At 36.4% G+C, this 25,933-nt stretch overlaps 1 protein-coding gene across 1 annotated transcript in view; it reads right to left on the bottom strand.

Annotated features, from left to right (window-relative positions):
* Positions 1–25,933, bottom strand: part of CORIN (corin, serine peptidase) — a 141,499-nt gene that overhangs the window by 15,773 nt on the left and 99,793 nt on the right. The window contains exons 12-16 of the mRNA XM_065633521.1: positions 21,214–21,359; positions 18,543–18,650; positions 14,620–14,733; positions 12,022–12,132; positions 10,232–10,361 (exon numbers count right to left, since the gene is read on the bottom strand). Coding sequence (XP_065489593.1) covers positions 10,232–10,361; positions 12,022–12,132; positions 14,620–14,733; positions 18,543–18,650; positions 21,214–21,359 — 609 coding nt within the window. The remainder of the gene's footprint in view (positions 1–10,231; positions 10,362–12,021; positions 12,133–14,619; positions 14,734–18,542; positions 18,651–21,213; positions 21,360–25,933) is intronic.

Genomic DNA, 25,933 nt, shown 5'->3' with positions numbered 1-25,933 from the left:
TGGTTTGTTTTCATATTTGGTGCATATAACACAACAGCTTTGTTCAGAAACTCAGTGTTGATTTTAGACTAATGCTTGTAATTATTACCTGTATTGCAACAATAAGCAAAATTGTACTTGTTGACTGAAACCATATATACCTGGAACACAACGTGCAGCTTTGAGGCCCCTCAATTTGAGAGGATATTCAGAAACTGGAGAGGGTCTTGCACATGGCTTTCAAATTTTCCAGGGGCCTATGGCACCAACACACAAGGAGAGGTTGAGGGAACTGGACTTGTTTACTCTCGTGAACAGGAAGCTAAGGAACAATTCAATAGCAACCTGCAACTATTTGAAGAGGAGCTAAAAGGTAATGGAACTGAACTTTTCTCAGTATTACTGCATGGTAAAACAAGGGGAAATGTCCTAGAGTTGCAGTTTTGGGGACTGACAGCAGATGAAAGGAAATACTTTTTTACTAGGAAGGTGGAGCAGCCCTGGAACAGAGAGACTCTGGAATCTCAATTCATCAAGATTTTAAAAACTTGGCTAAGCAGAGCAGTGGTTCTCATTTTGGCGATAGTCCTGCTTCAAGTGGGAGATGGGCTAGATGTTCTCCAGATATCTGTTACAATAGGGATTTTACCATTGCTGCGCAGTACAAATACACTGTAGCAATCAGTACCTGTACTTAAGAGCTTAATCTTAAAAAGACTACCAGTTCCTAGAACAGATTTTTCACACATAAGAGTATCCTTTAACATTACAGTACAGTCACTGAAATATCTACATCACTTAAGTAAATTTGTTAGTGATATTTGCAAACATAAGACATCCATACCATGGTAACAATAATGCACGCCGTTTGAGTGGTGATCTTTGGACCAGATCTTCCATCAGGCTTTCAAACTAACTTACAAATCCTACCTGAATCCACATGACTTTATAACATCTCACGGTGCTATTTGGATGGAACCATTTGAGTACTGAAGTCTTACTGTAAAACTCCTGGGGTTCTAAGAATCTGTTGATGAATAGACCACAAAAATTTAACAGTCTCATGTGTCTCATATTAAATATCTACAGTAAATCTTTATATCCCAAAGAACTATGCTAAAGCTTCTGAGCTCAAACCACTCAAATATAACACTCAATGAATACACTTTAGGGAGTCTGTAGTCTTAGTCTACAGACTTCTCCAAGACCATATCAAAAGTGCCATTGTGGAGTAAATGTACAACAGATGCACAACAAACACCAGTGTTTTATGATTTTTTTCCCCTCTACATTTAAAGTGATAGAAATACCAAGCTTAATGGTAAAAGACAAATACGTCTTTCACTTTGATTTTCATTAGGTCCTCTGCACTGTTGAAGAATAAAATGGGGTTAGGACCTATGAAAAGAAATCCTTCCACAAGTCTTTCACTAAACAGTTAATCCAAACAGTTACCTAGCAGTCAAAAGGAATCTGATGAGGCCATCTGATCCACTCCTCTAATCTAAAATAAGATCAACTTTATTTAAATTCTCTCTGACAGATTTTTGTTTGCCCTGTTTGTAATGATGGAGAATCCACAGCATTTCTAGGCAACATGTTCCAGGATTTCCAGTAGATAATTTTTTTTCTAATGTTTGTTCTAAATCTTCCTACCTGTCATTTAAGTTCATTACTTCTGTCTTACTTCTGCTGGAAATAAAGAGCAGTTTATTCCTTGCCTCTTTGCAGCAGCCTTTTACACATTTGAAGGCTCCTATACCACCCTGCCCCTGATCAACCACCCAGAGTTTTCAACCTTTCTGCACAGACCATGCTCTCTAGGTCTCTGGTCATTCCTCCTGACTTATTCTCAATTCTATTTAGTCAAAATCTAACACAAGCTGAATACACCAGACAGATTACATATAAACACTCCTGGTTAATTCAGGCCATTTCTCAGTCTGTCAGAAAATTCTTTCCTCCAAAATTCTTCCAGACCCTCCCAGCTTGATGCTGAATGAGAAATTGTTAAGCATGCTCTCCACTCCATCATCTGAATGACTCATGACACCACTAGATACCAGCACAGACCCACTGGGATGTGTTTAGCCTCCCACTGATACATCTTTATGGTTCAACAATGAATCACCAGCAGTCTTGTATCATTACAACTCTGTCCATATCTCCTTACTTATTTCAAAAGTTATTTCATATAGTGTGAAAGTTAAAAATATATCACATCTACTGTTTCTTCCCTACCCACACTGTCTCTGCCTTTTCAGGGAATAAATTAAGGCAATCTGACAGGATTTGTTATTGATAAGCATATCCTATCATTAAGACAGACAATTACTTCTGTATTTATTTGTTGATAATGGAAGCTAGGCAACTAGTTTGTAAATCTCTGCATCTTTGTCTTTTTCCCTTTTAAATGAAAGACGGCATATCTAACATTTTTCAGCCTTATGTACCCATTCTCCCCATCTTCTCATAAGTACTGGATACCATTATTGGCACCCATAATGGAGATCTGCCATAGCCATAAATCTTAAATGCTCCTGGATGAATCTCAGCAAAAGTAGCTACTTGGAAGAGCAGTGTATAACTTATTATTTTCTTACTCTAGCCCTAATTCTTAAGTCTTTGCCATCTTGAAAACATAATAAGTTTTGCTGACATTTCTTTGTGGTTTCGTTTGGGGTTGTTTGCTTGCTTGCTTTGCTTTTTTTGTTTAATATCCCTGGCTTTTCTGTTTCTTTCTCCAGATACTTAGGTTGTTCTACAGTAGTTCTTGTAAGTTTGAACTACCTCTCCAGTCTCTCTCAAATTCCACTTCAGCTTCAGCTCACTGTTCAGCTGGTGCCTCAGCCAAGTTAGTCTTGCTGCTTTACAGAAAGATGTCTGCTAGATCTAATGAACACGAAAAGGCACTTGTAATTCTAATATATCTAATTTCTTCAAGAAGTTTCCTTTAAGGTAACTTAAGAAAAAAAGTTATTCAATGATTCTACAAAATCAGTCACTCATAAAATCAGAAAGGTGAGTCATTTTAATCTGTAATAGCACATGTGTCTACCCAAGTAGGAAATTCTAACTTAGATTTTATGTTTTCAAATTTCAGTTTAAAAATAAGAATATTCCTTTAATACATTTAATTTCAAGCTATGAATTCCCTTAATGTGTGTTTAAGAGAGGGATTTTTAGAATTAAAAAAGGAAAATATAACTCAGTCTGTCTTCTACCTTGTAAATGTTCTTGCAATGGGGAAAGTAATGTTTAGGGTAATTGCATTATGTAAGTTGTACAATAGAAATATTAAAGAAATAGTTTTGAAAGCATTCTAGCCTGCTACCTGCTGATCACTGTGCACAACAGTCCAAGTCTGTGGTATAGTTTAGAGTGAGCTACAACATTATGACTTGCATACTGAACCAGTATTAAATAAATAAAAGGCAAAATAGAAGGCAGGGGGTAATTTTAAATTAGGAAGTTAATATTCATCATTAAAAGTAACATAGTTTGGGATACTCCTATACAGCAATAGTTTTAGTACAGCATTCTCCCTATTCCATTGAGGAAAACTGTCTCAAATGTATTAAATTGCAAGTTTAGAATAAAGTATAATCCATAAACTGGATTCCTCTCCCTTCAAAGTAACAGTAACATCCCTCTGTTCAGCATCTATTGTTTCAAGCCTCGTGACAACAGCCTTGAAAAAGGAAGCCTTGTGTTATGCCAGAAGGTAACGAATAACATGTGTAGGGGGACTAATATAAAACAAATCAGGCTTATGTCAAAGCTGAAACAGTGTCTGTTTCCTGTCTGTACTTACTTACTTGTTAAGATGTTTCTTGGTCTTGAGCAGAATTCTATAAAGCCATAGAATATACAGTAAAAGATCAAAACCTTGATTTCAACAGCACTGAAATCAGAGAAATCTGCAATTTTAATGTGAAAACATATGGAGACAGAAAATGGAAATTAAAAAGATTCACAGCATTGACAGAAAACTAAAACGTATTATTAAACGGTTCTTAAAATTTTTGGTGGATAGCAGGTAATCACTGTGATATTTCTAGGTTTCAAAATGCCTACAGTCTGAAGTTCTAACTGACAGACTACTCAACCCTATTGAGAATCAGTTAACATGTAATTATGCTAAAAAACTTTATATGCTTGCTTTTTTCTCTGTCATTTAAGTCTCTGTAAGTTATAGGATTCTTAAAGTATGCTTTTATAGCTAAACTTTAAAAAGACCATTTTGGGCCATCTGAATTTAAAACTTAAAATAAGATACAGATTTTCTTAGCTGGAAGTCTTAATCCAACATCAAATTAAATGTAAAAGTCCTTCATTTAGGGTTAATTAGCTTTTAATTTTAAAAATATGAAGGACCCATTTCAGAGAAAAATACTGTTTTGAAATAAACTTTAAGAGTTTCATTTCAAAAAGTTGAAAAAAAAATAACTTGACTTGTCGACCTTTTTCCCCCCTGCTGAAACTAATCACTGAATTTGAACAAAATTCACTGTTACTTTTGTTCAACTTCATCCTTTACAGAATTATTGTTCACTAAGAAATATTTCCATAGTTCTACTGGTAAAAACACATTAGCCAAAAAAAAAAGCAGGCCATTTCAACTTGCAGATTCCAGAATGAATTTTCAGGACTGACAGATTTAATATCTGTTTAGTGTTAAACTGAGTCAATTTTTTTTGGAAGCCCCCAGGAAAAAAAAAAGGGGGGTTTTATATTGCCATTTGTACAGGCTGTGACGTAAAATAGTTTGAAAAAGGATTTGTGATCAATCATTAGAATAAGAACATTTATTTGGTTGCCAGTATTCATGTGTCTTTCTGTTTCTCTTAGTCAATCACAGGATCACAGAATGGTTGAGGTTGGAAGGGACCTCTGGAGGTCATCTGGTCCAAGTCCTCTTGGTCAAGTTACAACCAGTTACAATCAGTTGCCCAGGAGCACATTCAGACAGCTCCAAGGTTGTTGGAGATATGAAATCACTAATAACAATTATCTCTTTACTTAAAGAAAGTAATCTATCCAATCACGGAGCTAAAAAGTGTTCTATGAGTTAAGTGGCCATACACTTAATGATTCTTTGAAGCAGTTAACGGGCACGAACTGAAGCATAGGAGGTTCCGTCTAAACATCAGGAGAAACTTCTTTACTTTGAGGGTGCCAGAGCACTGGAACAGGCTGCCCAGAGAGGCTGTGGAGTCTCCTTCTCTGGAGACATTCAAGACCCACCTGGACACATTCCTGTGTGATCTGCTCTAGATGAACCTGCTTTAGCAGGTGGGTCGAACTAGATGATCTCCAGAGGTCTCTTCCAGCCCCAACCATTCTGTGATTCTCTAATTGTCACAATTTGCAAGGAATTATTAGGTTGAAATGTCTTTAAAACAAGCCTTATCCAAATAATTATATTTTAAACTACATATGTACATGAAAGATGAGATATAATCTATCAGATTTAATCTAATACAACTCTAAGACACTGATTAAAGTTTACATATTTTACCATTGTTTTGCAGTTGCTCAAAATTACTAAAACAGTCTTCCACATCTACCACAGCTTGTAATGTTATTTTCAGTAAATTTTATTTGATAGAGTTATTTGCTGCTGTTCTTAAAATAAATGTTATCTGAAGAATTCACTATTTTGCAAAATCCTCTAAAGATTTAATAGAACACGCTGCGGCCACGGACAATGTCAATATATTCAAGGTAGGTCAAGCATATTTTACATTCTGGTGGGGGGGGTCTAGAAATCCAGATGGAATTATTGAGTTCAAATATTTAATATTTGGCATGGTATTTGATTTACTTGATGTCATCTTTATTCTTGGAGAAAATAAATTAGGTTAAATTCAGAAATTCAAATTTCTAATATGGGTAGGACAGAAGTATTCAAATTTTTTTTGTTTCTGTGGTGCTTTGAAGCAAATAAGACATTAAATTAAACTTCCATTATTTCTGTTGCAGAATTAGTTAGAAAATAATAAGAAAATATCATAATTTATGTGAGAACAAAAGATTATTGGAGCTTGACTGCTCAGTTGTCAAATATTACTAATGAATTTTGTACCAGAAAGAGAGAGTGAGAAAGTATTAGGAGAGACAAAAAGCCAGGCAGCAATAAGAGATTGGCCTTTCACTTCCACAACTGCACACACAGTAGATGCCATGGCAGAGGAAAGAAGGAAAAGGAGCTCCCTGTTTTGGCACGGCCACCAAGAAAGGGAGCAGCAGCAGCAGGAGGTAGCAGAGCTTACTGCAGATTTTTATAAACAAGTAACTTGGTAAAGAGCTGTGATTTTATGCTGATACTGCTAGATCTGAACAAGCAGACTGGCTAAAATTCCCCTGTGCTCTGCTGGGTACAAGCTGCTGAAGTTTATCATTATTACATTTGTTATCTCATTCCAGTGCAGGAAAGACAAACTCTCCCACTACATTGCCATAGAGTAACAGAACAACTCCACTAGCTTCTGGTTTTGTCAAATTTCAGATCTGAGCAAACTGTGGGTTTATGATCAACATTCCAACAAAACCAAAACAAAACTAAAAAAAAGTGGACTTCAGAGGATATGAAAATTGTTTTCTACAACTAAACCTCAAGATGAATCTACAGTCCTCTAACATAAAGTTCTCAACCCGCACAGTGTGCCCATCCATCAGCAGCATGGCCTCTGCAGCACATACCAGGATGTAGTTAATCCTTGACCTGAGACGAGGATGGTGATTCCTGCTCCGTTCTCTACCTGTGTTAGCAGGAAACCTAATTGCCAGAGACATGCTTTACTCTATCTAAATCGGGGACACAGCCAAAGGCCCCTGAACAAAACTATTTGTCCCGAGATGAACAGGGAAACACAAAAACTGCTAAGAACACACATTGCATAACAAGCAATAGCCATCATCAGTGCAAAGCCTTTCAGACAATGCTTGGAACTTGCACAGTCTTCTGTGCTGTTGCATCATGCATCACACAACATGTTGCCTGGGTTGTGCTGTGAAAAACTAGAGAAACGGATCATCTGTGGAATTAGAATTGCCAGCAAAATCACTTGCATTTTGTGCAACAGGCAGAACAGAATTACCTTTAATGTTGCTTCAGAAACAATGCTTATACCTCCCAAATAGACAGACTGATATTCTGTAAAATGTGTTACCCCTTGTCGTGGTTTGATCGTGGGGAGACAATCAAAAACCACGGCAGATGTATTTTCCTTAACCCTCTTCCCCCCTCCCGTTTTCCGCACCCCCCCCTCCTCCCCCTTTTTCACTAAGGACAGGCGATTTTGAGAGGAAAGGAAAAGAACAGAGAGAAGAAAGCTGGAAAATTCGGAAACGTTTTACTAACGCTACTAAATAAACATAGAGAAAAATAAAGCAGAACAAATATTATAGAACTAGTCTTGCAATTCCCAGCAGCTGCTTTGGCAGGATCCTTCAGCCAACCAGAACTAGATTCAGTTTGTCACGAGGCCCCAGCTTGCAGGGACAGCCACGAGGCCTCAGCTTGCAGGGACGGCAGAAAAATGCAGAGACAAAGCAAAGCAGCAGGAGACCCAGCAGAAGAGAGAGAGAGAGTCCCTCGGGTCCACCTTTTAAATCCAGGAAGTCGTGAATGGGATGGAATACTCCCATTGGTCAATTTGTGGTCACCTGACTCAGACCACCTCCTCTCGTTGCATCCCCTCAATGACCCAGGACACCTCTATCAGCCAAATTAACCTAACTTCAACCACTGTCAGTGAATTATCTTCATTTTTTTCAGAATAATTTAGACCAAAGAATTAAAAATATCTACAAGCTGTTAGAAAGACATTGCTTTTATATTTTAAACACTACCATATCATATAGCAATTGGGAATTGTCATTTGGAAAAGCACCAGACACAGTGAGGAAAAATAGTTTGCAGAGCTTTACAGAAAATAAAAATGCTACCATTCATCGTAATTCTTGGTCTAAGGTATTACAAACTCTCAACTTTGATATCTCATGTGCACCATTTTTCTCTAAGAATAAACGAGAACTATTAAATCAAAATCAAGTATCATGATAAGTCATTATTAAAGAAATCTGCATAGCCACAAAACTGGGGGTTTCTCCAGTGTGTTATAATGTGGACAGAATGTCTATATTCACAATTTTAATTTTCTGAAGGAGTAAAATGAAGTATTTCCCATTGGGAATAGCTGAAGAAAAGCACTGCTTAAAAAAAGTTGGGTTGGGTTTTTGTTGGTTTGTTTGTTTTAAAGAATAAAAAGGGGTTTTTTCATCATTATTTGAGCTCTATGCAATATACAGTCTAATTTACCTGTACCCTTACTGGTGACTGAAGATAGTTTATTAAATACACTAATGTTATCAACCTCACATTCAGACTTTCTTGTCATTGTAAGTCAAATAAATTGTGTATGCAGGACATAATGGCTAACAGATGAAGTTTATGGCTTTAGATCAGATTTCACAGTGGCATGAAAACTCCAATTTATCATTCAGTTTTCCACTTCACCATACAGAAAATGTTACCCTCTGTGATATTTTCACTGAACCCCTATGCAATGTTAAGAGAAGAATTAAGTAATTATATCAACTCATAGTACTCCTTTCTGAAATTAGTTCTAGTGAATGCATTATAATCTGTTTTTGTATAGATCTTCAAAGCTAATTTACTGTGGTTTTGGCAAGTGCTACTTCACAAAAACTTGGAGAATAGCTAAGAAAATCAAGTTTCAGGTGACTGACAAAAATCAAGCATTAAGAAACAGAAAGACAAACACTACTTTGGTTTTCTGAAGTACTGCCAGGAAGAATTAGAAATTAGTATTAAATCAGACTGAAGTTGTAGACTTCAGATTTGGACTGGAATTTCCCACTGCTCTTCACACAATCACCTGTCACTACAAAAAAAGAATTTGTAGAAAAATAAATTTGTAGAATATCTTCCCCTGCTAGAAAGTGGATTTATGAGATTTAAGAATTATTGTGTCTCATAAGTTTCTTGAAAGTGATAGGATTGATAACATCTGTTAGGAAGCCTCAGTGAAGAAGCAGGAAGGTGTAAGTTTCTACTCATGCTAATTTCATTTGAAAAAAGGAAAGAATCAGAGGTCTTGTGATAATTTATTACCTTTTTCATTTTCCTAGCAGCAAACATCATAGGAAAGTTAAGCAAATTTTATGTTAGGACTATGAGACTGAAATATTAAGAAGAAAAACATTATTAATGGTAAGACCACCAGTTTGTTCTCAGTGTAATTGTAAAAGCAGTAACTATTTTTTGAAGGTATCAAGGAAGTTTAATCTTATTAGAGTGTTATACAAAGTTAAACCATGAAGATAATATCAGTATTATTTAGATATACTAAACTAGCTAGAGGAGTACAGAATTGTTGTGTAAGAATGGCAGGGACTCCATTCAGTACAGGTGGTCTTGGATTCAGGGCATCTGTTAGAACTGATGTCAAGCATCCATGCAGTACAAGGCAATACAGAGTAGGGTAATTGCAGACACTGTAGCCTAGGGTCTTTATCCTCTTGGGTTTTTTGAGAAAAGAACTAAGAACAAGACACATATACATACTGTATATGTAGTGGTAAAAGATAAACAGAAAAGACACTTCTTAATCCTGTTTGGGGATCAGACACTGACAAAAGATATCCTTCTATACTATCAGGCTTGTCCTTTCATAGCAGAAGACAGCTTTGGATATAAGAGCAGTTACATTTTGCATCAACTATTCCATAAAGCAGCTATTCCTTTAGCGTGTGTGTAGGAAAGATGCATAGAGGCTAGTTGTTCAGAAATACCCAAGTTAAATATATGGTTGCCCAGTTCACAATACTTATTGCACAATGCAAATGAATGCAGAGACATTTTCCTGTGTTTCCAAGACAAGTCTGCTTTAATTCCTTAGGAAGACTCAGAGTATCACATTGCCAAACAATCCTGAGCCTCAGCAATAACTGCAAGTTAAATACTGATGCTTGGCAAGACATCACTATCTTTTCGGCATACTCTCTTAATAACAATCATGTAATGTTTATAAAGTGGTGAAAGTGCCTAGATTTTAGTGAGCTTTTGTTCCTGACAGAGATCACAACATTTCATTACCTTTTTTATCTATGAACCCTTTCCACACTAGGTCTAACATTGCAGTGATCAATGATCATTCACATCTAAATCCAGCACTCCAGTTGTCCTAAGAAGTTTATCAATGCTACAAACTACTGACCTTACCCTAAACCCATCTGATTGCAGGCCAGTTGGCTTAAACTTTCTTGCCAATCATCAGCACAGACATGGTTGTCAGCCGCTGACCTGTGAACGGTCAGGAACATCAAGGAATTCTTGGGTTTAGACAGAGTAACTGCAAAGATAAAGAACAACAACTTCACTACTACTTCACATGGTTAGTTTTCTAAATAGCATACTGAAAACATACAACTACATTCAAAAGAGTTTCCAAGACACTGGCACTTTTGCTGATTTTATATGCTCAATAGCTATGTAATTTAAAACCAAAGCAATCATGGCTGTCAGAACCCTGCTAACATTGAACAGCATGAGACACTAAACAACAAAGGCATCTTGAGGATTAGAATAAACTAGAATACTCTTGACTCACCAGCAAGGGTTCACATGGGTTTCTGATAGCCTTAATCTTGTTAAATGATGTTTTACCCCACAAATAGTCTGATTGAAATCACTAAAGTAATTTGTGGGATTAATGCTGCTTAACAGAAGAGTGATACCATCATTTGACTCTCAGCAATATGCACTGTTCATGTCATAACAATATGTGGGTGTAATTAGAGAGAGAGAAAAAATTGTTTACAAGATCATGACCACTGCTTCTCTCTTAATCCATGTATAACAGCATGTGTTCTGCTGTTATCACACACAAAAAGCTTCTCAAAATGGCCCAAAATGGAAATTTACATCCTTCCTTTCCCGGGATCCTTTAAAAGATGTTGGGTTGTATACGTTTCTTCCCCAAATACAAACTGGTTTTAGTTAAACTGTTCCTCTGACATTTGCTTTGATAGTACTAATCTTAACATAGCCAGTCATTATGCATTTTTCCTATATGCTGAAGGTGCTTTTGCTTCTCTCCTCATGAGAAAGGTATATAATAATCCTAGATTACTCCTTTCCAAATATGCATTTCTGCAACAGTTCTTCTCTGTTGCATAGGTTTTATTAAATGCTGTTGTTTATTAATGTTCGTATAATGTTAACTGTTTTAAAATATTTATACAATTGACTTCAATATGAATACAAAATATTTGCTTCTTCTATAAGCCACAGTACACTTTTTTCTGTATTCAAAACTACATATGAAGCATCTCAAAACTTATAAACTACTGTCATGTACAGAAATGCACGTTAACTCAGTGAAATCTCAGAGGACATGCTACCACTTTCCAATCTGCTTCTTTTCAGTGCAAGTTTTTTGAAATTCACCTTCATTTTTATTTAAAGAATAATACTTGGAGAGTTCTACTTTAACAATATACAAAAGCATGAGGCTTAATCCAAATCTAGGTAGCAATAGCAGGTTACATCATTCTGTAGGTCTTTAGCCAGTGCAAAGGAGACCTAGTAGGACTCTCTTCTTCCCATAAGCTCTGAACCTGCATCAGTGCAGTCAGTGGGAATTTCACACTTATTTTCACAAGTTCAGAATCAGGCATTAAAAGTTCTGCCCAAACGAATTCTACACCTGAAGTTCTTCCTACTCTCGCTTCTATCCACAACACTTTCCAGATTTGACTCACCATTAACACATTTTAGTAGTTCCCTGCCATGTCACTTTTCTTACATCTTCGCCCTGGGACACTTCACACTGAGCCTTTCCTTTCTCTTTTGCCCACTTTCTTGCCTGCTTTCCCAATCTCAACCCAGTCTTCCTTGGGTAATAAAGCGTCTCTCCACCACTGCAATTGTATTCTCAATCAAGTCACCAGTGATTACTCCCATCACTCAAATATCACTTCCAGACAGAAGGCACGATGGCAGAAACTTACCACAGTCCCATTCATCTGAGCTGTCACCACAGTCTGCTTGCCCATCGCACCAGAGCTCACATGGCACACATTCATGGTTGGCACATTCAACCTCACTCTCTTCACAAAATGCTGCAAAGACAAAACATGTTTCACTCTGAAAAAGCAATGATGAGTGTGAAGTTCCCATTGAGACTGAAAAAACGCGAAGGAGGGTGAAAGTATGCACAAATCAGATTTATGGCGCAAGGAAGTGAGACAGATTTGCAACAAAATTCAGGATGGGTATCACTGAGGCAGAAGGTGGTTGCTGCTACACAGTTGCAGAGGGCATCACAACTCACTGGGAAGGGTGTCTAGAAATGCCAAGATCTGTGATTACTTAATATCATTTGTGGTCTCATCATATGAAACCTGTCTAAGCCTCTCACAACCTTTCAGTGAAAATATTGTCTTCCATGCTTTATAGGAGACTGCTCCAAATCTGTTTATTTCTTCATGTTCTTTAAAAGAATATTTTACTGTGATGCATATGTGTTTCCTTTCATCCACAGCAATTCTATATTCACTTTTGGATCTGCCTTTGCTATTTAAAATCATGGAATTATTTTTGTCTCTGCTTTAAACATGGGGAACTGATGTACAGCTAGACATGCTTCAGTTCACAATTGGTTGCCAGTTGGCAGTATTAGATAGTGATTTTCTGAATCTCTATCCAGTGCAGGAACCACAAGAGCTTCATTTGCAAGTGATTTTTAGCTTTGACCCAATTGTAACAAACTCCCTCCCAAAAGGCAGGTGCATACCACCACAGTTCTCTCCTCGCTAACACGCTTCTCTTCTACCTTCTATAAACCCCATCGTTAGCAAATTGTGAGAGCCGGGGGAGGGCAAAGAGGGATAGAATGCATGGGAGTAAGCTGCCTTCATTTGTACCTACGGCTGGCTGTTAAGCTGCCTTCATCTGTACCTATGGCTGGGTGTTGTATAGCATCTACACTGTCATACAAACAAAGTAATTATTTGCAACACCAGTGCAAAAAATGTACTCCACCATGAAAACCATACAGATAGAGCAGGCAGTGCTGCCTACTCTGACATAAGTGATCTTTCTGGCTCTGGAAAAAAAAACCATGCAAAACTAGAAAGAGCTCTCTAACTCTGCCTTCCAGAGAAAGCATATTTCAAAAGCTGGAAGCTCTCAGCTAGGGAAATTTTGCTGCCATTTTGGAATATTTAACCGCCAACACAAAAGCAGAGAAGAAATATAGTCTGAAAATTATAGACAAGCTCAAAGTAAGCCCTCAGAAAATCTTTTCTCTGCCATGATCTTAATGTGCAATCACGAGCAAATCACTTTAATATCACCTTCCTGATTTTTAGATTATAGTACACAGACTGCTTGGAAGTCAAATTGTATTACCTTCACAATGAAAAGCAGGTTAAGAAACATTCTGTGAGCTGCCTCTTCCCATAAAGAAACAGTTAGATCTAGTGATATATGCAGGTTGCCCATCATTTTGGCAAATATATTCATACGCTCCACATAGCACATAAAATGTTCCTACTATCCTGTTCCTGCCAACAGAACTCCAGAGACTCAGGAGCAACTTTTTTAAAATTGTAAAATTATATCCTACAGTCCCAGCAAAAAATGTTGAAATACTGGAATTGCCAAGAGAACTAAAATTTCACCTTCCAACCAAGTTTACCACACTACTCTTCTTTCTCATTCAGGCTGAGTGTCACCCTGTATGTCTTTCTAATTCCTTGTCTTGGGGACATGCCCACACAACAGGTTCTCAAAAGAAGAGAATTCAGAGTACTACTAATATATTCATGAAAGTGAAGCTAACATCTCACAGCACCCACTCCCAGCTTCGCATGCAGGGTGGGAGGCTGCAAAGCAGCTGCTGTTCACAGGTCTTCCACCCCTTCCCATCCCACCAGTCAGTTGTGCAGTGGAAACAGAACACAGGGCAGCTCCTGCAGATGACCAGGGGGCCTGTTACACAGGGTCAGCACTTTGCCCAGCTTACTTACACTGTGCACATGGACAGTGTGCCCACACCATCAGTGTGCCCACACCGTCAGTATGCCATACGAAATTTGTATCTCTGATACTTATCATGGTTTGGATTGTAGAAGAAGCCTGTGGAGCCAAGTGGGGAGACAGAATCTCAGAAATGGAAGCAGAAGATGAAGCAAACAAAGCAAGCAGACATATGAGTTTACTGAAGATGAGATTAGGAGAAAAACAAGTGGAAATCAAGAAAAAGGAGCAGTGAGAAGCTATACCTATACGGAATGAAATTGACAAAAGCTGGGAAAAGGAGTCAAGAAGCTACAAGGAACAGAGATGCTCAAAGACACAAGAAAGAGGAGGGAGATGACTGGAGTGACCAAGGAGACAGCAAGGACCCAAGGATGTGAACAACAGAGGATACAAGATGAGGAAAGAGAGAAATCAGTGCCATAGCAAAAGTGAAATGGAAGGTGAAAGAATGAGTAAGCCTTTCTGTCTGTAGAAAACCTCTTTGCTTTCCTTTATTTTGCACCCCAAGATCCCCCAAATGTGACCAGCACTTTATGGGACAAACAAACTGTATAAGTTCTTACAGCAGTTCTTTTCATCCATCATGTCAGGGCAGTCTGGGAAACCATCACAGATCATAGTGTGTTTGATGCACAGCTTCTTCAAAGGACACTCCCAAAGACCCCTTTCTCTACAGCCTGGTGGCAGAGAAGCAGAGATTTGAAACATTTGCATGCAATATCAACTTTCTTTTTTTTTCCTTAATAATCCTGAAACACCCAAAATATTTTCACTCAAGATATAAATTGTTAAAGGTACCAAGAATAGTTACTAATGAAGAAACAGAAATAAGTACATACTTGATAATGGGAATAAAATATATAACACTTCATAATACTTCAGTGCTTTTCAAATAATAACGAGAAATATGTAATTTTTTTTCTGGCAGTGCTGATACAGAATATAATGCAGATCACAACCAAAGGTTAAAGAGATGCTGTTAAGTACGGACCACAGTTTCCCTGGGTCCATAATCTGAGACCAAATCTATTTTAAAAGATTACAAAGACCCAATGGCTGTACAAATCTTTAAGAAGGTTCATTTTTATGCAGGGAACACACTTTATTATAGCCTCTTCAAAGTCCTGCTAACCAACCTCTCTGATTTCAAGAGGAATACTTATAAAACTGTGTCAAATGCTTTGACAGTTGAATCCCTGGTAGTCAGCTAGAGGAAATTAAGAATGGCTCAAGGAACATTTTAGAAAAGTGTTTTCTCTTGTTTTATTTAACTATTTTTTTCCATCAACCAATAAAGCACTTCACTGTGACAACAATTTAAATACTTTGACACACTAATGTCCTATACATCTGACATTCCGGTTTTATAGGAAGCCATAAAACCAGTGTGTTCTCCTCACTAAACAGATGGTTTGATTACCTTGTTTGGCCTGTTCTATAGATGATAATACCAGTTTTCATTTTAATCCAAGCTCAAATTCAGATGACAGCCCTGATGTCCTCACACCCAAATAGTTCAGGTATAACCTCACAAACTGCATTTGAAGCAGTACCTCTTTTTGCCTGGACCTACAACTACAGCAGCACATCTGCAGTAAGTTACTAAGCAGACATGTTGCTTCCAAGAAGGGTTATTTCAGAAGTGGGTATTTTACAAACATGAACCAGAGAATCACTACTACCTCATATGATTACTGGAAAAATCTACTCACGTTTTAATTGTAACTGGATGTGTGGAATGGTTGATTTTGTTTAGATTCAAAAAGCCATGTAAAAAATGTTAGAGCACAGAGAAATAAATAGCCTTGAACCTGTGAAACATTCCACATGGTCAAAGAACTTTCTTGGGTACCACCATTTTCCAGGTCACCTTCTTGACAATATTTGTGATAACTATTAATGAAAAGTTAATTGAAACCAGACAAAACCTTTACTCTAATAAAGAACAAAGAATGTCAGTCATGTTAGGAACTTGATATGAAAATAAAATTTAAAAGCTTAAAAAAAATCGAATTTATGAATGTTGCAATTTCTGGCAGAGTGTTTACAATTAATTAAATACATTTGCTTTTCCCATTATGTCACATCTTCCCCTTGTGTAACATTATAGTGTTACACTGTGAAGTAGATCATTACTCTCCAAAATTTATCTTTGAGTACAGCATAGATAAATATAGAGACAATTCCCTAGGAAAAATTCACTAATTACTGAATTCAGTGTTGAAATATACTGTTTTGTTGGTAGAAGCCAGCTGCCATTTGGTGTATTTATATTTCTTCTCTAAATATTTTTGTGGCATACATTTTTAATTTAATGACAATGAAATAGACATGAAAATGAAGGCAGGAAAACTTGTCCATATTTACATTACCCCCATCTCAAACATATGTTTTGGCAAGAGATAGGGTTTCACATATGATCTTACCTTCATTCTTCTTCAAAATATTAATCAAGTTACCATTTGGTACTCACAAGTATACTCCTCATGCAATTACTATTAAGCAATTAACATTAAGACCACCACATTTTTCTGTCAACTAAAATACTACAGTCAGAACTCAGATTGCAGTAAATAGCTAGTCTTTTCCAGACTCCTTCCTCCACTGTGAAGTTGGTCCAGGCCTGTCATTTAGGATGCTTCGAATACAAGGTTTTTAATTTAAAGGCTGTTATTTAACGGTATAAAATCAATTTCAAATGATAAACCTAAAAAAATGCGAGCTAACCATTTACACATGGAAAAATCACCAAGTTTTGATTTTGTCTTGCACACATGGAATATGAATGAGTCAGAGACAGTAACTTTTGGAGCTCTACAAGGACTTTCTGTTCTTCAGTAACAGCATTACCCCTGGTCAATGTAATGTCACTCTGACAGTGGTAATTTCCTAGCAGATATAGTCTTCCATATTTATAGAAACTGATAAGGATTCTGCTGATTGCTAGTGACATTCTGTCTAGACTATAGAGACAGAGAGAGATCCACTCAAGAAATGAATGCTGCATATTAGAGCAATATTTCATATGTTAATATCTAGGAGAATAAAATTATCCTAGAAGATGCCTAGCAATTAGTGTTGTAAGGAGTTAAGAACAGGTGGCAACAAAGAATATTTGGCAGGAAGGACAACTGAGACAATCAATTCAAAGATAAAGAGATTACAAACTCTGAAAGAGTCACTGTGATCACCAGTTCTTCTGTCCCTTTATAAACAAGAAAATGATTTAGCATTAAATCCTGTTTCAGTGAGTTTATATATATTTTTTTTCTTTTTGCTTCCTTTTGCAGGGAGAGTGGAAGGGGCAGAAAGAGGAGAGATAATACAAATGTGATTTGAAAACTTCCAGAGACTGAGAATACATTGTGCCTTAGTGATAAATAACTCCGTGCTTATTCCAATCATTAAAATAACCTGCTCTTAAAAAAGAAGTATTTTATAGAGCTGTCAAGCTTGAATTCTCTAGCCTCGCTTCAGCTTTCAGGTGTTGGATCTCATTTTATATTTGTGCAGCTGAGTAGAAAGTCTTTCATTGCCACCGTTTTATTACTCACTTCAACTGTGCTTTCATCTTTAACTCCTCTCTGTTAAAAAAAACCAGGTTGTGCACCTTAGCCCTATTCTCCTGGAATGCTTTCCAATCCTTTACTCATATTCACACCTCTTCTCTAAATCCTTAGTGATTTATAATTATTCTCTTTGCCCCTAGGGATGCCAGGCCAGCATTCAGAACTCCATGGGCACTACACCTTAGTCACATAAAGAAACAGTATAAACTCCTTTCTCCTTCTCAAAATTCTCCTGCCAGCACATATGAGGATAAATAGTGACCCAGAGATTTGTTGGTTATTCTCGAGCTCAGTGCATCCCTTAAAGTTAAAAGTCAAGAGCATCTCTACTATTAGTAAACTCAGATATATACTGGAAAATAAATGTGGTTACCACTTTATCTTTGTACCTATGGCTTGAGGTTGACCAGTCTGAATAAACATGTAATTCTTGTCCCTTGCAGTACAGAATTCACTTCAGTAACACAGATATTTTGTCAATACTTTATAACAAGAACATAACCATGTATATATTTAAAACTATATTTATGAATTCAAGATTTAAACTGCCACGAAGTCATGCTTTATCTCAGTAGAACCTTTAACAATATCAAAATAATTAAATCTGCAGCATTTTTTATCCTGATTACTAAAGGAATACTCAAACATATTGGAATACAGTTAAAAGAATACACATGATCTAGTATTATAAATTGTGTTGGCATTAATCAAGAAAGATGCTTGCTAAAGTATTTTTACTGCCACTAGTCTTTAAAAAAAAAAAGCCATCACTTTCAGACATATTTTTCTTACAGAAAAAGGGCTTATCCTCTGAACTGTCATGCTGTGGCTCAAATAACTGAAGGAAAAACACAACTCATTTTCTAATGCTTCAACTACTCTCCATTCCAAAGACTCAACTCATCAAATTTATTTACCGCAGCTGTCCTCATCACTATCATCCTCACAATCAGCTTGACCATCACATCTTCTGGATGCCAGGACACACCTCCCAGAACGGCACTTGAAGTGACTGGGTGAGCATTCTGTTGGTGACAAGAAACAGGCAGAAATAACACTCCATAAGCTGGCAAGCTTAATCATCACATTGGCACTTCTTTATCACTGTGACTGTTTCAGAAGAGTAAATGACAAGAACAGAAAGCTTGTGTGATACTAAACTGAACTATGTGGCAGACAAGACTCTTCACACTGGCACTGTGAATGAGGTGGAACAATATTTTCCAGAGCTCTCCCTCACGTGCTATGCTCTGTCAGATTTCAAAGCATTGCCAAATAACTGGCATACGTCTAGAATTTTCTAGCTACTTTTCTCACTATTGTAGTGGTGTGTGAAGTAGAAACAGATCATCGTATGTATTGAAATGAATATAAGAAATCCTCAGAATGAAAAAAAAAAAAAGGCAATTGTGTGGCTAGTTGAACTAACAAAACCACCTATCGATGTCCATTAATTAACCCTTATATTGCTTCTGCCTCATCTTACAGAGTACCATTTTGAGAATGCTTTATTTACGTGCTTTTGGAAAACCCACCATTTTTTTCACACTGTACATGTCACTGACTTTGATGTACAACCTCCATCACATGTTGCCTTTTTCCTTCCTCCAAAATCTCTCAGATATTTAGTACTATGCAGTTCGTTGGGTAAATTTTAGGATTCAATAAACAGCTATACCAAAACTACCATTAATGAGCTCAGGAGCTTTAGAAAATAACATTCTAGTGATAAAAGGTATATGAACTATACTGCCAATATTTAAGAATAACTCATTATGAAAATAACTAAGTTTAAAATGGATGCTGTCTTAGTCAGCAGTATTCTTGGATTCAGTATTGACTGGAAGTTAAGCAATTCAGCACACTGTAATAACTATGTCAATTATATCTTAAGTTGGAAAATCACCTATATTTTGTAATCATACACATTTTGAATAATCTCAGAAGCTTAATTTCTCTTGTTAGATGTGTTTTGTGGTGTTTTTTTTCCAGAAATATTTATGTAAGATTTTAAACTTCCCATGGAAGACGCTCTAACCAACATTGGCAGTTGGTAGGAATCTGGCATTTAATCAACATAAAATTCTAACAGTAGGTGAACTCAAAACAACTCTGATGAGAACTCAATTACTTACACTGTTTCTAAAAGAATACTAAACTCCCCTCCTTTTTCATTGGTTTTCCAGGAATATCTATCTCCATGCTAAAATTATCAATAAGCAGTAAATCAGCTTACTAGGCAGAGTCCCTCTAACTAAAGTGAGAAATTTTTTTTAAATTATAGTTTTTATAAGTGAACAGAAAGAATTTATCTCTAAAAATGGAACACACTAGTCCTGTGTGCAGTAGTATATTTAAAATATAACCATTCTATATTACATTCCAAAGCCTAATGATCTAATAACATAGGTTAAAAAGTTAAAAGACATTTAATACCTGCAGAAGTTAAATCACCTTTTTGGTTGTTTTTTTTTTTTTTCTTTAACACACGTTGTTGTGCCAAAATCTTCCTTTTCCTTTCTTACACACTGCTGTGTAATAATGGATTCCATCAGCTCATTGCCATAGAGGGAAATTATCTCCTTGTCTCTCAAGTGTCCCATGACAGAGGATTTCATTACTATGGTATTACACAACTTTATAAAATCCTCACAGTGATATATGTGCACATGGGCTATACTTGAAGAAATAGTGATAACGGCTATATATGCCTTACTGGTTCTTCATGATTCCTTCACTATATTCTCAGCAATACATCTTCACTAAAAGAACTACAGACTAACTAGCTATTGCCTATTGCTTTCTCTGAGCAAGATCAAGGTTGTGGAAAGTCCATTATCACCATGTAGGTGAGTAGGAGAAGAGTGAGAACAGAACATGACCAGCATATTGCAGGCACTGTAGCAAACACCATCTCAGTATTTTCCCAGCTACTTTACTGGCGTTTTGGCAAGAAAAAGAAAAGGCATGTCAAAATCCCCACAGATCTCACATCTGATGACCCCTGCAGAAAGAAAAGCTGCACAACTTCTCTCTGCATACATACAAAAAATATCTAGAAGCATTCAAGGCAATTTTATTCTCTTGTTTTGCGTTCACACCCACAATGATGAATTATGGTTGTACGCAAGAACTGAAGTTTGTCAGTTGCTACTGAAGGTGGCTTGGCACAACTCTCTACAAAACTTTCCCCAAACAAAAACCAAAGGCAAACAATAGCTGGTAAAGACACTAACATTATAATATTTTTCTCAGAGCTGTCATGTGGCTCAGCTTTTTTAAGACTGCCTCTTGGTTGAAAAAGCACTATTATATCACCTAAATAGGTAAAAAAGTGAAGTAGAAACACAATCAAGCAGTAGGTATGGTGTTAGCAACAAATCTCGAACACTGACTTTCACAGATTTGGGGTAATTGATACTTCCTCTTATCTGAAAATTGTTGGTATCCAAATTCCCTGAAACTCAGTTTGGAATCATTTCCACAGTTTTAATATAATTTAAAGAGGAGGTGTGGAAAAAAAAATCAGTGACTTTGGGAACCTAATTAAATCTTTAATTTCCTGTTCTATGTATTTATAGGAGTTACCTTCTACATCTTCATCTGGTGTTAGACAAGTTTGGTTGTCTGAGTTCTCATCTGGAAACTGAGAGCAGTCAGTATCTTCTGGCCACTGCAGACCCACAATCCCAAGCACAGACTCACAGCGTTCCTTAGACTGCACACATAATGTCCTGAGGAGACAAAGTAGAATGGCACAGAGTAAATGTAGTGAAAGCCTTAGAAATTCCCAGTTATTGGAAGTTAAAAATTCTAGCCAAAGTTAGAGTCAAAAATCAAGGAAAAATCTGTTAATCAGATTTCTTTACATGAAAAAATATATATCAAAATATATGTTGTTACCGTTGAAACATTTTAAGTTACTGTATGCAGACTATTACCTGAGTTATAACATAATAGCCAAATATAACTACTTAGAAATATTCTCTCCTCTGTAAGGGATAGCAGAGAACCTTTCTGAAGAAGCACCAATTGCCCTCCTTCAGGACCAAAAGCTAAATACAATTTTGTACCAATGAAATGCTACTTCTTCTGATCAGGCTACCTCAGAAACCATGTGGTTTCAGGAGGACAAAATATTTAAACCAGCAAACAAAAGAGCAAAGGACTCCCCAGGGAGTTAAATAAAATTAAAAGTTTGGGGGAAATCAAAGCTTGTATCACACGTGGAAAAAAAGGCACCAATAGAGTCCTCCCGATGTTTAGGTTTGGTTTGGTTTTTTACCATAGAAAGACAGGACTCAACACAAAAAATTATTTTGGTCCATCTAGATTAACATCTTGTCTCTCAAAATATCCAAAGTAAAATGCTTCAAAAGTACAAAGAGAAAGTGCATAATAGAAAAATCTCCTATTATTTTAAGCATGATTCTAAACATTTAGCAGCTAGTTTTGCCTGGAATCATAGTTGATGTGCTGTTCATACCAATAGCCTTGTCTTGCCTCCCTAGTATTTTGGATCCCTGTTTGTTCCAACTGCCTTTTTTTTTTTTTTTAATATTAAGTAGGCAGTATGGGATTAGGAACCTCAACATCCTCTTAATCTCTCCCTCTAAACAGAAACATGTATCATCCTTAACAGCTATTTGTCCACGCTGTTCTTAAAAACTCTTCAATTGGCAAGATTTCGTATACTTCCTTATCAGTCATTCTCATACACAGATATCTATTATTTTCCTTATATTTGACTGACAGCTCTCCTGATATACTCTAAATCTATCACTTCCTAGGTTGAACTTCAGTGAACATGGTGAACAATCTATTTATTTTCTCACATCAGCTCACTTTTATCTTTATCTTTTATCTGGCTTTGATGGTCCCTCAATTCTGTTTCTTGACTCAGCAACTCATTTAATTCCACCTTTTAGATCATGTTTTCTAAACCTATGATCATTTGGACTTTCTCCTACCATTTCAAAGAATATTCTCCTTTGTTCTTATAGGGTGAAAAATATTCAACAGGAGGATCCCACACATTTCTAGTTTTTTTCAGTTTTCTTCATGTCACTTTTAGCTTGCGTTTTATTTAATTTGATTAATTTTTCCAGATCTTTCTTCTAGGAATAGACACTCCTTTCATGGAAGGCATTTTATTCCACTCCTTTTCCTTTGTCTTCTGACCAATGGACCATTTTTTTTCCTGCAATAATCTTCAAGAAATGCAGTGATCAAAACCAAGCAAAGAGATCCATTTAGGATCAATTATTTTATGTTCTTCTGAGAAAACAATACATTATTAATCTTCTCAAATTTAATTTTGCTTTGGGGGATTGCATGAAGAAGAATCAATGTTTCTGCTGCACCAAAGGATTCACCATTGAGTTGAGCAGCTGGAAGGAATGGATGAATGGATTGACATCAGTTAACCATGCTACAGTTACAGACATTTTCCTTTCCGAGCCTTCTCAATATCAAAAACGTTGACTCACACCACTTTCTAACCTCAGCTTTCCAAATGCCAGAATTTTTATTTATCAGTGACAAAATCTCAAAACTAACAATAACATGATTAATACATTTTTAAAATTTGATTTTGTTGGCTGAGACCATCTAACCCATTTCTGTCCTGTATTCTCTGCTGACTCAAATCTTTGGCCAAAGCTGACCCTTTCCAAAAGCTATTGCAAGCCATTTAGTTGTCAGTCTGTAGGGAAAGAATTAAAATTCAAACTAGTGCTCATCAAAGCACATATGGAAGCCTACTGCAATACTATTACGAAAAATGGAAGAACCATTGGTATTTTTTTTTTTTTAAATCCTTCCCACATCCCCATACTGGGTGTCACAGCTGGGGTGTCAGAATACCTTGATAACAGACTTCTTTATTTACTTCTCCATCAAATCTCATCTGTGGTACTATCTATGAATCAATCAGGTTAACAAGAGTTCACATCACAAAGCAGAGAAATCTCCCCCTTCTTGGTAGGAGAAAGAAATACAAGGCTAAAAAATAAAAAAAAAAAAAAAGTAGCATAGAAATCTGTAATTTACTGCAAGGAAATCAAATTTAGCAGTTTTTTAAGAACATTAAGCCTATTTAGCAGATAACTAAAACATGAAGTATCTCTTTACTCTCTCAATTTAAATACAGTAATGAGATGCCTAAATTAATGCCAACACATAAGGGGCATCAGATTTGACCAGGATTATTCTTCACTCACATCCATCAGAGTTTTGCAACAACACCAAAGTCAGCTGGTGACTACTTAAATGCACAGATAGTGTAATCTCTATGTCATTATATGCTAACGTGACTAGGAAGGCATTTACCGGTCCCAAAATAAGGGACACTGATAGACTTCCTGGAAAGTTGTGAACCCAGAATCTCCAGAAGTTGATCAGCACTTTGCAGAGTCAATTTATAGGAAAGGTAGTTTGTAATTATTAGGAAACAGAGATTTCTGAGCTTAGTCCTTTTGTTTTTCATCTATGAAACTCCATTCGTCTGCAGTGGGAACCCAGCATACATTTAGCTTCAGAGATTATTTCACCAGACCTGGACTAATATTACAAATGCTTTATCAGAGATGAAGAATACTGTTCAAATTTGAAAATACACTTGATAAATCAATGAATGGCCTCAATAAAAGCAAGTTTAGTTCTTAAAATAAAAACTCCTTCACCTGTGTTCCTTAAACAAAACTTCATTAAGACCATTATAGTTAAGTAAAGCATGACAGACAAACTAATAACAGAAAGGCAATGAAAAGCCTTGCAAAGCAGGGACAGATGTTTTATACGGAGAGAGTAGAATTAAAATAATTTAGTTATATCACTTAGAATGAAGAGATGAGTGTGCCAGTATTAAAAAAAATGTAATACATCTCTGATAAGTATATATTATAACAGATAGAGAATTATAACATGAATTTGCAACTCACGGTTGGAAAGTGCCCTTTGACTTGAAAAGTTTAACACTGAAAAATTGCATCAGCTGAACTCCATTTCATATTTACAGGAAAAGTCAGGTAAAGCAATACATGTGCCCTGTTACACTCAACTAACCATTGATATCTTTCAACAAGAGTGCAGTTATTTTGCAAAGGCAGCAGCAAATTCTCAGAATATAGTTTCTATGCTCAGAATATCACACTCTGACTTCTAGGAGTTTCAAACTGCAGTTAAGTACATTTATACTTCTACTGATATATCAAATGTAGGGGGGGTTTTTTCTGCCCTACATTTCTCAATTAACTGAAGAGTTTACTGGTATAAGGTTATACGTGTTTTCATTTCTAAAGTATTTTTACATTATATCTGTGTCTGAAATTCTTCCTAAAATCTTATGGTAAAGCAAATATTACAGATCACAGTGGGACCCTCCAAGGTATCTCTTCCTGATAAAATCTCTCTATATTTGTGACCTAACATAAGAGTGAAACCTGAAAACAGTTATAAAAGTAGAGCTCTGAAGCCTAGGATATAAAATTTAATGTTGTATATTCAATTTGATCTAAAGGTGATGTTATCCTGCACTGAGCAGGAAGTTAGACCAAATGACTTCCAGAGGTCCCCTTCAAACTAAATTATTCTAGTGCTTCTACGAGCTCCTCTTCATGTGTTTAATACCTTAAATTTGAAAACTATTCAACTGTATTGTGATACATCATTAAATCTGTTAGCTATGTATGTAGTTGCTAAAGCAAACAGCCTCAATTTTACATTTGTCCCTCTACATTAGAATAAGTTATCCCAATTTTATTAATTAACTTGCACTAAGAAGCACATCACTGGACAAAGAAATGTTATCTATTTTTCAACAATGTAAAATGGTAGGAAATCCTAGGACATGTGTTGCAATTTTCAATGCACTTTTCCAATACAGTAGATGTTAATTGATCAATACTGTCAGGGTAGGCCCAATAAAAGACAGAAATAGAGTATGAGAAGGCTCTAGCACCCAGTAGCTCAAAGAGCTCTGCCTGCTGCTCAGTTTAATTAGCTCTGCTAACCTGCAAGAACTGCTGCTACCAAAGCCACAGGATTTGCAGAACATAGTCTCTTTTGAACAGACACAGGAATAACCCTGAAAAGTACAGCGATGTTAATTGACGAGGATGGTAGAAAAGTTAATCTGACAAGCAGAAAGCCTGAGTTAGTCTACAATTCAGAGTGATGTGGCACTCCTCTAATTTAGAAAGGCAAGCATGCATTAAAATCCCAGTTTTTGTTAACAGTATTTGAATAGTCTGCTCAGATAAAGTGATATACTAATGCAAGGAATTATTACAAATACTAATGTTCCAAA

Source organism: Caloenas nicobarica, chromosome 4 (assembly GCF_036013445.1).
Source record: "Caloenas nicobarica isolate bCalNic1 chromosome 4, bCalNic1.hap1, whole genome shotgun sequence".
NCBI lineage: Eukaryota > Metazoa > Chordata > Aves > Columbiformes > Columbidae > Caloenas > Caloenas nicobarica.
The sequence above is the reverse complement of the archived record's forward strand: the minus strand, read 5'-3'. Positions and strand labels throughout refer to the sequence as shown.